The following is a 17124-nucleotide window of genomic DNA, read 5'->3' on the forward strand; positions in this document are numbered from 1 at the left end:
ATAGGGAATATAGACAATAATATTGTGATAACTATATGGTGCCAGATGGATACTAAAATTATCAGGGCGAACAGTTTGTAAAGTATATGATTGTCTAACAACTATGCTGTACACCTGAAACAAATATAATATTCAAAATAACAAAAAGAGAAAATGAAGCAAAAATACAAATGGCTCTGGAACAACTAAACAGCCACATGTAAAAAAAAAAAAAAAAAAAAGAATCTACTTACAGACTGTACACCATTCACAAAAATTAACCCCAAATGGATCATAGACATACATAACTTTTAAAATTATTTTGTATGTGAGATTTGCCTGTACTCCCCATCTATTTATTCAATAATTTATGTATATCAATAGAGACTCATGAATATTTATTTTATACTTTGGGGGTATAATCCGATACTATTTTATTTATTTTGTTGCTCGAATTCTTCCAGCTAGGACATTAGAAGCTCTTTAAGTTGGCTCCTCTATCCCTTTGACATTGTCCCATCCTTTTCTTCCTAAGAACACTGGCTAGGATTTCTAGTAAAATATTAAATAAAGTTAATGTTCCCTGAAAATTGTGTCTTGTCTTGATCTTAAGCAGAAAAATTTATGAGTTTCACCACCAAGTATGATGGCAACTATACGTTTTCTGCAGATCTTTATCCAGATAAGGACACCCTTTGCAATTCCCATTTCTTATGATTTTTTATTATGAATGGGTGTTGAATTTTGATAAATGCTTTATCTGAAACTATTGAGATTGACAATTGCCCTTTTATGTGTTAATATAGTAGCTTACCATATTTTCTTTTCTTTTTTTTTAAAAAAGACACATTTGTTCAGCGTCATGATCAGACTATTACATTTAGCAATCAACAGCATGGGTGCAAAAAAAGAAAAAAGGAAAAAAAAAAAACAACATTAAAAACCCTTTGTTGGAATGCTTTACACTTTCCACAGAACAGAAACTAAAATAACCTGTTATACAATTAGTCACAAATACAGTCCTCGAGTTTTTTGCCCATTCACATGAGTATTGTCTAAAACATGTCTTCTTTGTAGCAGCTAGGCCCTGCCACCACTGTGCTTGGCTGAGTTCACAAATCTGTTGTAATCTGTAGCTTCCCTGTCACTTCTCTGGCTCTCCTCTATTGCTAAGCGTTGTTTCCTGGTAGTAATTAAAACCTTCTGCCACTGCCATAGCTACTGCTGCTGCTGGAACCGCCATAGCAACCTTGGTTTTGTGGCTTGGCAAAGTATTGGCCTCCACCACCATAAGGGCCAGAGCTTCTGCCTCCAAAGTTTCCTCCTTTCATGGGTCCAAAATTTGAAGATTGATCGTTGTAATTGCCAAAATCATTGTAGCTTCCGCCACCTCCAAAATTACTTCCATCATTACCAAATCCATTATAGCCATCCCCACTGCCACCATATCCACCACCACCACGGCTACCACCAAAGCCACCTCGACCACGGAAGTTTCCTCCACGACCAAAGTTGTCATTCCCACCAAAACCACCTCCACGACCACTTCCAAAGTTTCCAGAACCACTTCAACCTCTTTGGCTGGATGAAGCACTAGCCATCTCTTGCTTAGATAGGGCTTTCCTCACTTCACAGTTGTGGCCATTTACACAGTATGGTATTTCTGAATGACAATCATGTCTACAGAGTCATGGTCATCAAAGGTTACAAAAGCAAAGGCTCTCTTTTTGCCACTGCCTCTGTCAGTCATGATTTCAATCACTTCAATTTTCCCATACTGTTCAAAATAATCTCTTAGGTGATGTTCCTCAGTGTCTTCTTTAATACCACCGACAAAAATCTTTTTCACAGTTAAGTGTGCACCAGGTCTTTGAGAATCCTCTCTTGAGACAGCCCTCTTTGGTTCCACAACTCTTCAGTCCACCTTGTGTGGCCTAGCATTCATAGCTGCATCCACCTCCCCCACAGTGGTGTACGTGACAAACTCAAAGCCTCTGGAGCGCTTGGTATTTGGATCTCTCATCACCACACAGTCTGTGAGTGTTCCCTATTGCTCAAAATGGCTCCTCAGACTCTCATCTGTTGTTTCAAAGCTCAAACCTCCAATAAAGAGCTTTCATAGCTGTTCTGGCTCTTTGGGAGACTCTGACTTAGATATGACGACTGCAGGGCTGGAGACTTCAATGATGCTTACTCAGCGGCGTCCACCGGCAGAAAGCCATGTTTGATTTTCTAATGTTAAGTTTGCCTTATACTCCTGGCATAAATCAACTAGGTCATAATGTATTATTATTTTTGTATATCACTGTATTGGGTTTACATTTTGTTTAGGATTTTTAAATTTATAATGCAATTGGTTCGTAATTAAAAATTTCCTTTCTCATACTTTCCTGGTCAGGTTTACAACCAAGATTATGCTACTTAATAAAAAGAACTAGCGAGTCTCCTTTTTCCTTATACCCTAGTTTTAAAATTTTGACATAAAATTATGTATTCCTTGGATATTGTATAAATTGCCAATAAAATGGAAATTGTTGCTAGATTGATAGTGATTTTCTTTCAACACACTAAAGACATGACTTAATTATCCTCTGGCTTCCTTTGTTGCTCTAGAGAAGTAAGGTGTCAGTTTATGTGGCAGTTTTAAAATATGGATCCCGAATTCTTTCACACTCCTCTCATCAAGAGGTAGACCAAATTTTCTCTCTTCTTAATTCTGGGTGGATTTTGACTGCTTTGACTAAAAGATTATGGCATAAAGTGCTAAGTAAATTTCTATCCTGGGTCATAAAATGTGATGCACTTTCTAACTTGCTTAGTAGAACACACAGACTTGGAGCCCTGAACCATCATGTAAGAAGTCACTATCCTGAGACCACCGTGGTGTGAGTTAGCCAAGCCACATGGAAAGCTATGTGCTCTGGCTGGAAGTTCTAGTCCTTAAGTCATCCCTACTCAGGTGCCAGACATGTGAGCAAAGCTGTCTTGGTCCCTCATATCCATGGATTGCCACCAAGTGACCTCAGTCAGTGCAAAAAAGATAAAGAATTACCCAGTTGAGGTCTGCTTGAATTCCTGTCACGTGTAATCTGTGAGGATAATAAAATGCTTGTTTTTTCAACCACTATTTTGATGTAACGGGGTACATAGCAATAGTAACCAGGACAGTTTAACTACCATTCTTTTGAATGTAATCTGTTTTTGTTGTTATTTGATTTTCTGTCTATTTTAAAACATTTACTGAAATATATTTTAAATATCATAAAATTCACCCACTTTAAGTGTATAATTCAATTGTTTTTAGTACATTTATAGAATTTTGCAATTATCAGCACAACCCAAAATTAGAACATTTCCATTTCCAAAACGACCCTTTGTGCTGGGTTGCAGACAATCCCTGCTCCCACCCCTACCCCTGACAACCACAAATACCCTTTTTGTTTTATAAATTATTAGCCTTTTCTGGATATTTTATATAAATTAAATCATGTAATATCTAAGTCTTTTTGTTAAACTTCTTTAACCTACAATGTTTGGAGTTTCATGTATTTTGTAGCATGTATGAGTAGTTGATTTAATTGCTGAATAATATTCCAATTATATAAAAATACCACATTGTGTTTATCCATTCACCAACTGGTGAACATTTTAATGGCTTCTAGTTTGGGAATACTAGGAATAATGCTGCTGTGAACATTTACATATAAGACTTAGTGTGGACCTATGTTTTCATTTTTCTTGAATATATGTCTAAAACTGAAATTTCTGGCTCACATTTTTAACATTTTGAGAAATGGCCAAACTGTTTCCCAAAGTGGATGAAAATTTTTAATTCCCATTAGAAATTTATGAGGGTTCCAACTTCTCCACATCCTTGTCAGCACTTATTATTATCTCTCTTGTTGATTATAACCCTTCTAAGTGGATGTGAAATGGTATCTTATTGTAGTTTGGATTTGCATTTCACTGATGGTTAATTTTTTCGTGTATTTATTGGTCACTTTGTATATTATCTTTGGAGCAATGTCTATACAAATGCTTTGCTCATTTTTTAGTTGAGTCATTTGTCTTTTTGTTGTTGTTGATACCATTACAGATGTCCCCCATTTCCCCTCACCCACTTTTCCCACCTCTACCCAGCTCTTGCCCTGACCTCCAATCCACCAGCCTTCACCACACTGTTGTCTCTTTTCATTATTGAGTTGTAAGAGTCCTTCATCTATTCTGGATACTAGATCCTTATCAAATATACAATTTGCAATTATTTTCTCACATCCCATTTCTCCCTTTCACTTTTGTTGGTGTCCTTTGAGGCACACACATTTTTAATTGTGATGAAGTCCAATTATTTATTTTTTCTTTTGTTGCTTATTGCTTTTGGCATTATATAAAAAACATCGTCTAACCTAAGGTCACAAAGATTATTTCTATATTTTCTTCTAAGGGTTTTACAGTTCTAACTCCTACATTTGCGACTTTGATCTTCCTTAAATTAATGGTTATTAACTTAAAGCAAATCAAAGGAAGGGGTCAAACTCTGTTCTTTTGCATGTGGGTATCCAGGTGTCCCAGCACTACTTGTTGACAACACTATTCTTTCTTCACAGATTGGTCTTGGGACTCTTGTGAAAAGTCAAGTGACCATAGCTACATAGGTTTATTTCTGGACTCTCAATTGTATGCCATTGATTTATGTGTCTGTTTTTATGCCAGTACAACACTGTTGATTACAGTAGTTTTGTGGTAAGTTTAAAAGTTGAAAAGTTTGAGTCCTCCAATTTGTTCTTTCTTTCGAGATTCTTTTGTGTATTAGGAGGTCCCTTGCAATTCTATCTATATTTTAGGATTAGGTTCTCAATTTCTGCAAAGAAGGTAGTTGGGATTTTGATAGGGATTTAACTGAACCTGTAGATAAATTTGGAAGAATCTTAACAGTAATTGATTCTTCCAATCCATGAACATAATACTTCTTTCCATTTATTTAAATCTTTAAACTATCTCAGCAATTATTAGTGGTTTTCACTGTACAAGTCTCTTTTTTGTTACATTTATCCCAAATTATGTTATTCTTTTTGATGTTAGAGTAAATAAAATTATTTTGTAAATTTCAATATATATATTAAGAAATACAACTTAATTTTTAATATTGATCTTGTATATCGCAATCTTGCTAACCTTGTTTATTAGTTCTAACAGCTTTTTAGTAGAATTTTCTACATATAAGATCATGTTATCTGCAGATAAACACAGTACTATTTCCTCCTTTTCAATTCAAATGCCTCTAATTCCTTTTCTTTTTTTGACTCATTTCACTGGCTACCAGTAAAATATTAAATAAAAGTGATGAGAGTAGATATCTTAGCTTGTTCCCAATCTCAAGGAGAACACTTTCAGTTTTTCACCATATTATAAATTTTTTTTCAATGTTCTTCATCAGTTAAAGACCTTGACTTCTGTTGCTAGTTCACTGAGAGTTTTTGTATCATGAATGGGTAGTGGATATTGTCAAACCTCTTTCTCTGCCTATTACATGATCACATGCTTAGTGTCTTTTATTAAATTATTATGTTGTATTTCATTAATTTTCATATGTTGAACCACCCTTTCATTCCTGGGATAAATGCCACTTGATCATGGTATATAATCTTTTTACAATGTTGCTAGATTTGGTTTACTAATGTGTTGTGGAGAACTTTTGTATCTATATCCACAAGGGTATTAGACTCTAGTTTTCTTTAAATTTTTAAACTATTTTTGTGGCCCAATATATAGTTTAACCTTGAAAACACTTCATGTGCACTTGAAAAGAATGTCTATTCTACTGGAGTTGTGTGAACTTTCTGTAGATGGTTGTTAGGCTTAGTTGGTCTATAGGTGAAATAAAATTAGCCATTTCCTGATAACTTTTGAAGTTGAGTGATGGGTTCAAGGAAGTTTACTTTACTGTTCTCTTTATTTCTGGATATGTTTGAAAGTTTCTACATAAAACATAAAGAGGGGACTTCCAGTCAAGATGGAGACATAGATAAGACATGCTGTGCCTCCCTCACAGCTATAAAGGAATTTACAACTACTTCAAAACTAAAAAAACAGTCTGTAGTTTGGACAAATTGCAGACAGAACATCTCGGTGAGCAGCTGGACACTGGCAGGAGTTGAGCCTTGGCAATGCTGGATTAGAGAAAACCATCTGGGAGTGACCTGTTTGGTGAGGATAGCGGAGGAAAAAAAGACGAGATGTGATTTCTGACTGGGGTGGCTCCCTGAGCTGCGGCTGGAAGTACACAAAGGCTTTTTAGCGACCACAGGCTTCCCCCGAGAGGAATCAGGAGGAGAGTGGATCTCTGCCCGCTGGCAGAGCCAGGAGTGGGTATGGTGGCATCTGGCACTGAAAGACAAGAAACAGTGTACTGCCATGCATGTGAGAACATGATTTTCCTTTATTTTTTTCTCTTGTGTACTGCGGAGACGGGAGGAAAGGTTGGGGGTAATAGGACATTCTTGAGGAGCGCAGGCGCAGAAGTGTGCTCGCCCACTCCCCAATCTTCCCCTTGGGTAGCGCGGATGCGCACAGGGAAGTGCCCTCATTCACTGGCCCAGGCGCGCAGCCAGGTCTCCAGCCAGGCGTCTGGGTGCTCCTTGGATGCACCCCAACAGACATAAGATCAGTGCCTCAACAGGCGCAGGGAGGGCCCGCTGGGCATGCAGAAGACCATGCACATAAATCCCTGACCAGCCCCAGTGGGCACCAGGCTGGAGCACAGCCCACTTGTGCAAGCTCTGCTCATGCCCGCACAGGTGGGTGCGGGAATGGCAGGTGGCTGCAGCGCGGGAACAGCGGGCGGCGGCGACTCACAGATGCTCACTTTCACCATGCACAAGTGTCCAGGGCCCTGCCCCAAGGGATGAGAAACTGACTTCTGGGTGCGGCTCAGCAGGCCTGAGGCTAGCGCGCAGGCCACCTTGCACGTGAACGTGCACGTCCGCACAAGCACCCCAGCCGCACCCAGCCGGCTCCAAACAGGCATCAAACCAATGCACTGGCGGCCACCATGGGCGCGTGGGAGTAACCCGGGCGCGGGAACAAGACCGCACGCAGGCGCACACCGCTGCTGCAAAGATCAGGAACCTCTAGCCCACCTCATTAGACCAGCTGTGGATCCAGAAAAAGAAGACGACACACAAAGGCTGAAGTGAGTAAAAACTTTCCTTTTGTATATATATTTTTTCAATTTTTTATTTCTATTTTAGTTAATTTGTATTTTATTTTATTTTCTTATTTTTAATTTTAATTTTTACTTTTATTTAAAATTTTTTTAAAAACTATCTCTTTAATTTGTTTCATACCATCTCTCTTTCTCATCCTTCCTCTTTAATTTTTGTTTATTTGTTTGTTTTGTTTAGCCTCCCTTTCATACTAAATAAATAGAATGTAACTACTATATAAATCTAATACTATACAATTCCACTTTCTTACTATATTCTGCATTCTTCCCTCTTTTACTTTTATTGTTATTAACATACAATATAAATATTACCTACTGTCTTGCATAGTCTCGACACTACTTGCTACTATTACTAATCTATCATCCACTCTCTCAAAAATCATATTTTTCCTCTTTAAAAACAACTCTTATCTATTCTTCCTACAGTATAAAAGCCCTAACCTCTCTACGTTTATATTAATACTGGCTCATTTGCTGACGATAGTGGGATAGAGGGTGGGGGATATTTTTGAGGGTGCGGGTTTCCTGCCCGGGCTGTGTGTTTATGTTTTTAACAGCATCTCCACAAAAGAACTCAAGACAAAGTGGACAGAGTGACTCTCAATCAACTAGCCAGAAGGAAGAGGCCACCAAAGAGCATCTGAAATATAACGAGACAGCATAAACAAATGACATAAAGGGTATCCCAAGAACATCAGGCTAAGGGGATGAAAGAAGCTGCACCACCGAAACCCCCAGATCTCCTATAAAGAATCTCATACCGTGAAGGTGGAAAGTCAAAGCAAACAAATCCAAAAAACAAAAACAAACAAGAAGAATCCAACATGGTAAGACACAGAAACAACCTCTCAATTAAAAGAAAAGAGGAATCCCCAGAAAGAGAGGTAGATGGAACAGACATAGTCCAAATGTCAGACATGGAATTCAAAATAATGGTGGTGAATAAGCTCAATATACTCCACAACCTCAAAAACAACTATGACAACCTCCAAGGAAGTTACCAACAGCTCCAAGAAAATTACAGAGAACTACACCAGCATAAAAAAGGACATAGAAACTATTAACAAGAACCAGGAAGAAATGAAGAATACAGTCTCTGAACTGAAAAACACGGTAGAATCAATCAAAAGCAGGCTAAACGAAGAAGAGGATCGGATCAGAGAGTTACAGGACAATGTAGGAAAAAATTTCCAGACAAAACAACAAAATGAAAACAGACTGAAAAAGTATGAAGAAGATGTAAGGGAATTACAGGATAGCATGAGGAAAAAGAATATCCGAATCACCGGAATAAAAGAGGGAGAAGAAGAAGAACGAGGAATAGAAAATCTGATAGGAGAAATAATGACAGAAAATTTTCACAACCTGATAAGAGGAAAAGTTATGTAAGTTCAGGAATCACAGAGAGTCCCAATGAAGAGGAACCCCTCCCCCCCCAAAAAACACTCCAAGGCCGATCATAATTAAAATGGCAACATTTAAAGACAAAGAGAGAATCCTAAGAGCAGCAAGAGAAAAACAGCAAATAACATACAAAGGAGCTCTGATAAGGCTATCAACCGCTTTCTCAACAGAAACACTATAAGCTAGAAGGGAATGGTCAAAAATATTTCAAGCAATGAAAAACAAAGGCCTACAACCAAGAAGACTACCCAGAAAGGCTCTCACTCAAAATGGAAGGTGAAATAAGGAGTTTCCCAGACAAAGGAAGACTAAAAGAATACATCTCCACCAAACAAGCATTGCAAGAGATGCTAAAGGGAATGTTTTAAGAAAAAGAAGAAAAAGAAAGAGGAGATGAACACAGGTACAAAGGAAAATGAATAAATACATGTCAATAATAACCTTAAATGTAAATGGATTAAATACTCCACTTAAAAGACACAGGGTAACGGAATGGATAAAAAGACATGACCCACATATTTGCTGTCTACAAGAAACATACCTCAAAACAAAATATTTACACATACTAAAAGTAAAGGGATACAAAAAAGTATTCCAAGCAAACGGACATGAAAAAACAGCTGGGGCAGCAGTCCTCATATCAGACAAAATGGATTTCAAAGCAAGGGCAATAAAAAGAGACAAAGAAGAACATTTCATAATACTTAAGGGAACAATCCATCAGGAAGATATAACACTGATAAACATATATGCACCCAACATGGGAGCACCGAAATACATAAACAAAATACTAGAAGACCATAAGAAGGATATTAAAAGCAACACATTCATAGTAGGGAACTTTAACACTCCATTATCAACAATAGACAGATCTTTGAAGCAAAGAAACACCAAGGATATACAGTCATTGAACAACACACTAAACAACATGGACTTAAATGATATATATAGAACTTTTCACCCCAAAGAAGCAAAATATACATTCTTTTCAAATGCATATGGGACATTTTCAAAGACAGACCACATGATAGGACACAAAACAAGCCTCAAAAATTCAAGAAAATTGAAATCATATCAAGCATCTTTTCAGACCACAATGCTTTGAAACTAAAAATCAACCTCAGAGAAAAAAAATCAAAGACATCCAAACTCATGGAGAGTGAATAATATGCTATTAAATAATGAATGGGTTAACAATGACATCAAAGAAGAAATCAAAGAATTTCTGAAAACTAATGATAATGAACACACAACAGCCCAAAACCTATGGGACACAGCAAAAGCAGTCCTAAGATGGAAGTTCATAGCAATACAGGCATATCTGAAAGGGAGAGAAGAATCTCAAATAAACAATCTAACCCTACAGCTACAAGAACTAGAACAACAACAACAAACAAAGCCTAGGGCAAGAAGAAGGAGGGAAATTATCAAGATCAGAGCAGAACTAAATGACATAGAGACCAAACAAACAATTCAAAAGATCAACAAAACTAGGAGCTTGTTCTTTGAAAAAATAAACAAAATCAACAAGCCTTTAGCAAGGTTCATCAAGAAAAAATGAGAGAGACCCAAATAAACAAAATCAGACATGAAAAAGGAGAAATCATGACTAATACCACAGAAATACAAAGGATTGTAAGAAATTACTACAAACAACTGTATGGCAAGAAATTGACAACCTAGAAGAAATGGAAACATGTAACCTTCCAAAACTGAATCAAGACGAAGTAAAAAGTCTGAATAGACCAATAACAAAGAAGGAAATTGAAATAGTAATAAAAAATCTCCCTGCACACAAAAGCCCTGGACCAGGTGGCTTCACAGGCGAATTTTACAAAACATTTAGGGAAGAACTAACTCTTACCCTCCTCAAACTATTCCAAAAAATCTAAGAAGAGGGAAAAATCCCAAACTCTTTCTATGAACCCAGTGTTACCCTAATTCCAAAACCAGGTCAAGACAACAAAGAAAGAAAACTACAGACCAATATCACTGATGAACATAGATGCTAAAATCCTCAACAAAATATTGGCAAACAGGATCCAGCAATACACCAAAAATATCATACACCACAATCAAGTGGGATTCATCCCAGGGATGCAAGGATGGTTTAATATTTGCAAGTCAATAAATATAATACATCACCTAAACAAAAGACAAAAATCACATGATCATATCAATAGATGCAGAAAAGGCATTTGATAAAGTACAACACCCATTTATGATGAAAACACTCAGCAAAATAGGAGCAGAGGTAGCATACCTTAACATAATTAAGGCTATATATGAGAAACCTGAAGCCAACATCATACTCAATGGACAAAAACTGAAAGCATTCCCCCTGAAACAAGGAACAAGACAAGGCTGTCCACCCTCTCCACTCCTATTCAAGATAGTGTTGGAAGTCCTAGCCACAGCAATCAGACAAGAAAAAGAAATAAAAAGCATCCAAATTGGGAAAGAAGTAAAACTATCATTATATGCAGATGACATGATAGTATACATAGAAAACCCTATAAACTCCACTAAAAGACTACTCGATATAATAAAGGAATTTGGCAAAATAGCAGGGTACAAAATAAACATACAGAAATCAAAGACATTTCTGTACATCAACAATAAAATGTCAGAGACAGAGATAAAAAAGAAAATACCATTTACTATAGCAACAAGAAAAATGAAGTACCTAGGAATAAACTTAACCAAAGAGATAAAAGACCTGTACTCTGAAAATTACATAACGTTGAAGAAAGAAATTAAGGAAGATACAAATAAATGGAAGCAAATACCATATTCTTGGATGGGAAGAATCAACATCATCAAAATGGCCATACTACCCAAAGCAATTTACAGATTCAATGCAATCCCTATTAAAATAACAATGACATATTTCACAGACCTAGAACAAATACTCCAAAAATTCATATGGAACCAAAAAAGACCCCGAATAGCCAAAGCAATCTTGAGACAGAAGAACACAGCAGGAGGTATCACAATACAAGACATCAAACAATACTGCAAAGCCACTGTGATCAAAACACTCTGGTACTGGCAATAAGAACAGACATACAGATCAATGGAACAGAATAAAGAGTCCAGGACTATACGGTCAACTAATATTTGATAAAGGAGGAAGGAACATAAAATGGAGGGAGAAGAGCCTCTTTAACAAATGGTGTTGGAAGAACTGGACAGGGACATGCAAAAAAAAGAAACGAGACCACCAACTTACACCACAGACGAGAATAAACTCAAGATGGATCAAAGAGTTAAATGTAAGCCATGACACCATAAAAGTCCTAGAGGAAAACATAGGCAGAAAAATCTCAGATATCCCACGTAACAATATCTTCATGGATACATCTCCTAAGGCAAGAGAAATAAAGGAAAAATAAATGGCACTACATCAAACTAAAGAGTTTCTGCTCAGCAAAAGAAAACATCAGCAAGATGAAAATGAAATCAACCATATGGGAAAACATATTTGTCAATGATATCTCAGACAGGGGACTGATCTCCAAAATATATAAAGAGCTTATACGACTCAACATCAAGAAAACAGACAACCCAATTAAAAAGCGGGCAAAGGAACTGAACAAACACTTCTCTGAAGAGGACATACAGAAGGTCCATAGACACATGAAAAAATTCTCCACATCAGTAGCCATCAGAGAGATGCAAATAAAAACCACAATGAGATACCACTTTACACCTGTCAGAATGGCCATCATCAACAAATCAACAAACAAGTGCTGGTGAGGCTGTGGAGAAACGGGAACCCTACTGCACTGTTGGTGGGAATGCAGACTAGTGCAGTCACTATGGATAACAGTATGGAATTACCTCAAAAAACTAAAAATGGAACTTCCTTTTGAACCAGCAATTCCACTGCTAGGATTATACCTGAAAAATCCTAAAACCCTAATTCAAAAGAACTTATGCACCCCTATGTTCATAGCAGAACTGTTAACAATAGCTAAGTGCTGGAAACAGCTTAAGTGTCCATTTGTAGATGAGTGGATCAAAAAACTGTGGTACATTTACACAATGGAATACTATGCAGCAGATAGAAAGAAGGAACTCCTGCCATTTGTGACAACATGGATGGAACTAGAGAGAATTATGCTTAGTGAAATAAGCCAGGCAAAGAAAGCAAAATACCACATGATATCACCTAATACAGGAAACTAAAGAACAACATAAACAAATGAACTAAATAGGACAAGGAGCAGAATAACAGTCAATAGGGGGGAGGGGGAGGGAGAGAAGGGGGATAAGTAAGGGAAGGGTTTAGTCAAGAAACATGTATAAATGACTCATAGACATGGACAACGGTGAGGGATATGATTGTGGGAGAAGGGGTGGGCTGGGTGAGGGGGAGCAATGGGAGAAAAATGGGACAACTGTAAATGAAAAACCAAAAAATAAAATTAAAAAAAAAAAAAACTAAACTAAACTAAAAAAACCCAGAAAATCCAGAAAATTTAAACTACAGGGAAGTTCAGCAAAGAAATAAAGAAGAAATATTCAGCCAGAAAGGTAGGAGGGGCAGAGCCCGGATGGAGAGAATGAGGTGTGGGGCAGTGGCATTGGCTATGGGGGCAGTACTTGGCGACACACCAAGACACATCATAATTAAAATCCCAAGGGTTAAGGATAAAGAGAGAATTTTAAAAGCAGCAAGAGAAGGAAGAGACTTACCTACTCACAGGTACCTATAAGACTACCAGCTGATTTCTATCAGCTGAAACTTTGCAGGCAAGAAGTGACTGGAAGGAAATATTCAAAGTGATGAAAGGCAAGGACCTACAACGCGTCTAGCAAAGCTATCATTCAGAATGGAAGGGCACATAAAGTGCTCCCCAGACAAGGTAAAGCTGAAGTAATTCACCATCACCAAGCCATTATTATAGGAAATGTTAAAAGACTTATTTAAGAAAAAGAAGATAAAAACTATGAACATTAAAATGACAACAAAATTACCACTATCAACAACAGAAGCTAAAAAATAAAAACAAAAACAAACTAAGCAGACAATCAGAGTGGGAACAGAATCATAGGTATGGGGATCATGTGAAGGGGTGTCAGCTGGGAGGTGGGATTGGAGAGAAGAAGGAAAATAGGGCAGGAATTAAGAAGCATAGTAGGAGGGTGCAGAATAGACAGGGGGATGTTGAGAAGAGCTTATATGCATGACCCATGGACATGAACTAAGGGGGGTGGAACTGCTGGAGAGAGGGGATGCTAGGTGGAGAGGAGCAAAGGGAAAAGAAATTGGGACAACTGTAACAGCATAATAAAACACACACACAAAAGTAAAGAATAATCCTCAGACTCTTACATTAAAAGAAAAGCTCAGTAGGATTCAGCAAGGTGTCCAGAGCATAACTTACATAAAGCAAAAAATGAGGTAAATCTGTATTATCTTTATGTGAAATGATATTTAAAATATACTGTTAAATTTTTAAAAATCAAGGTACAGAATAATTTCCATGGTGCTCCTGATTTGTGTAAAATATGTACACATACCCTTGTGTATATGTATAAGAATATAAAAGCTGACTGCAATGATTGTTTGTCAAATATGAAATTGGAAGTCTAAGAGGGTGGATGATTTGATTTTCACTGTGTATTCTTTTTTGCCTTTTGAATTATTATTTACTAGCTAATTCAAAAATAAGTAAATACAATTTATGAAGAACAATGTACAAGAACAGCTAATTAAAATTTTGCAGAAGTACAATGAGGAAAGATCTGCCCTACAATATCAAGACATATTACAAGTTGTTATGGTCATTAAAACAGTATGATAACAGATCACTTACAGAAAACAAATTTTAGCAATTTAGTGTATGATGAAGAAGGCATTTTTAAATTAGTGAAGAAAGAATTGATCGGCCAACTGGCTGTCATTTGGGGAATCCTTATTTGACATTATGCACTACACCCACCTGAAAGTAACTTCTAGAGCAATTAAATTGCTTATTGTAAAAATTAAAGAAGTAAAATAATAAAATACAATATAGTAGACTATTTTATAATCTCTTGGGGGTAGTAAAGACATTCCTAGGCAGAAAATATAAATGAAAAGATTGATAAAAGATTGACTATATAAAGATTAAAAAAATCATTGTAAGACAAAATACATTATAAAGGAATTAAAGTACATGTGACAGACTAAGAAAAACACATGAAAGATAAATATGTAATGTCCATATCTATAATGCACAAAGCCTTTTACAAATATATAAGCAAAGATGACCATCCTAATAGAAAACTGGACAAAACTTAAAAGCAGGCAATTACAAAGGGTGTCATGTAAATAGGCAACATATATGAAACATTCTGCTATTTCACTATTAACCAAGGAAATGCAAATGAAGATAATATATAAATCTTTTGCTTATCAAATCAGAAAATTTGATGAAGTTTTATAATATATATTGTTGTCAATGATGTGGGGAAAGGGGGACTCATTTACTCTCAGTAAGGGTATAAATTGATATAGAACTGTTGAAAGGTATTTTGACAATATCTAACAAAACTCCCTATTGGGAAAGGCAGTCTCATGTGCACAATCTTTTGATTCTCGTTTGGCTACATAAAAATGGGCCTTGGGCCTGGAACACTTGCTTATTAGGAAATAAAGAGCCCAAACAGCCTGTTCTAGGCTTATCATTTTGTGTGAGAATATCTTTCCCTGTTTCAGTCTCAATGAATTTTCCTTTGTTCTGCATAAGCATGTGCATCTATGGACCTCAGGCATGCCCACAGCTTTCAGTATTTTAGACTCCATGGGGTGGGGGGCGGGGAGGAGGGGAGGGGAATCCTTCTGCTTCAGCAGGAGAGGGGTTCACATAGGCAAACTGCCCTGTGTTGGCTGCCAGGGGAGACCCGCTAGCCATGGGGGACTCATGCACATTATTAGAGCTGATCTTCCTCTAATATGTCTCTTCTATGTGTGAGTAAAAACATCCAGTGTTTGACTATATTGTGTCTACCTTGGATACTCCAATACCCAGATGCAGTGGACAGAGGTGTTTGGACTTCTTTTCCTGGTGGCTCGCATAGCGATATTTGCTATCCCCCATGTACAGCCCTCCTCTGGTGTAGGTAACTAGGGCATGGTGTTCTGCTCAACACTCCATGTATAATAATCAGCATCCTTTGTGACATTCTTTTAATTTTTTTAGATATTTATTCTTAAAGAGAGGGGAAGGGAGGGAGAAAGAGAGGGAGAGAAACATAGATTGGTTGCCTCTTGCACATGCCTAACCAGGGACTAGCCAGCAACCTAGGCATGTGCCCTGACCAGAATTGAACCAGAGAACTTTTGCTTTGCTGGGCAATGCTCAACCCACTGAGTCACACTGGCCAGGGCCTTTGTGACATTCTTGAGCTGTTGAATCGACATAACCAGCCATCTAGCTCCAAACTTATTGTGAAAAAAGAACCCCACTTTTTTAAAACCACTGTTCATAGAGGTTTTTTTTTTTTTTTGCAGCATAAGCATTCTTAACACCTTATATCAAGGGTCAACAAACATTTTCTGGAAAGGGCTGGATAGTAAATGCTCCAGGGCCTAGGCTTTGTGAGCCTTATCTAGTCTCTGTCACATATTTTTCTTATCATTCTTTTCTCTGCAACTCTTTATAAATGCAAAATCCTTCTAAATTCATAGGCTGTCCAAAAACAATGAGCCAAATCTGCTGACTCTTGTACTATGTAATTGGTGGAAAAACTTTTAGAAGGATATTATGTATCAATGTCTAGGCAATGAATATTTCAAAGGAGTGTGGCAGGTTTAAAAGGATGGCATTAAATTTGTATTATCAATGGGGAAAAGATGGGACAACTGTAATAAAACAGCAAAAAATGGAGAAAAAGTAAAAAAAATATATACTTATATTTTTAAGCAAATTTATAATCCACATTTATTTGTGTAACATTTATAATTTTTTAAAAAATGATGCCCATGGAGATAAGGCTGAATTAAAAAGTTTTAAGAAACTCAAAACCTTCCAGAATTTTTCTCTTACCCAGCCTTATATATTTTGCTCAACTTACCAACAGTGTGTCTCCAACTTCTCCATAAAGTAAAGGTCCCAGGATTCCTGATTCATATTCAATAGGTTCACGAGTTTTAAATGTTTCATCTGTGTATGCCACAAATCGGACTTTTTTGTACTTCCTACCAATCTGCTGAGGACCATTATTCAAATATAGACTTTTATAACTTCTGTATGAGACACAAAAAGATGAGAAGTTGGAATGGAGCATTCAGAGTAGATGACAGGTGACTTAAATCCAACTTCAAAACAGCTGATATTATTTAATCAAGAGAAAGAGTGGGGAAAAATACAAGCATCCTGATGCTTAGCTATTTTAGTTTGAAAATATATTAATTCCCTTGACATTTGATTCCATACCTGCACCTACCCTAAAGTGGTTTGAGGATTTGTTGTTTTGAATAGCTAGGAAGAGCCTTTTGAGTATGGGGAAGAGATAGTAGCCAT

The 17124-nt window shown here is 37.0% G+C and overlaps 1 protein-coding gene and 1 pseudogene across 1 annotated transcript in view; both read right to left on the bottom strand.

Annotated features, from left to right (window-relative positions):
• Positions 1-17124, bottom strand: part of F8 (coagulation factor VIII) — a 217867-nt gene that overhangs the window by 126477 nt on the left and 74266 nt on the right. Inside the window, exon 9 of the mRNA XM_090264419.1 lies at positions 16676-16847. Coding sequence (XP_090120545.1) covers positions 16676-16847 — 172 coding nt within the window. The remainder of the gene's footprint in view (positions 1-16675; positions 16848-17124) is intronic.
• Positions 1156-2012, bottom strand: LOC149991294 (heterogeneous nuclear ribonucleoprotein A1-like; annotated as a pseudogene).

Source organism: Furipterus horrens, unplaced genomic scaffold (genome assembly GCF_987537825.1).
Source record: "Furipterus horrens unplaced genomic scaffold, mFurHor1.1.pri manual_scaffold_17, whole genome shotgun sequence".
Classification (NCBI taxonomy): Eukaryota; Metazoa; Chordata; class Mammalia; order Chiroptera; family Furipteridae; genus Furipterus; species Furipterus horrens.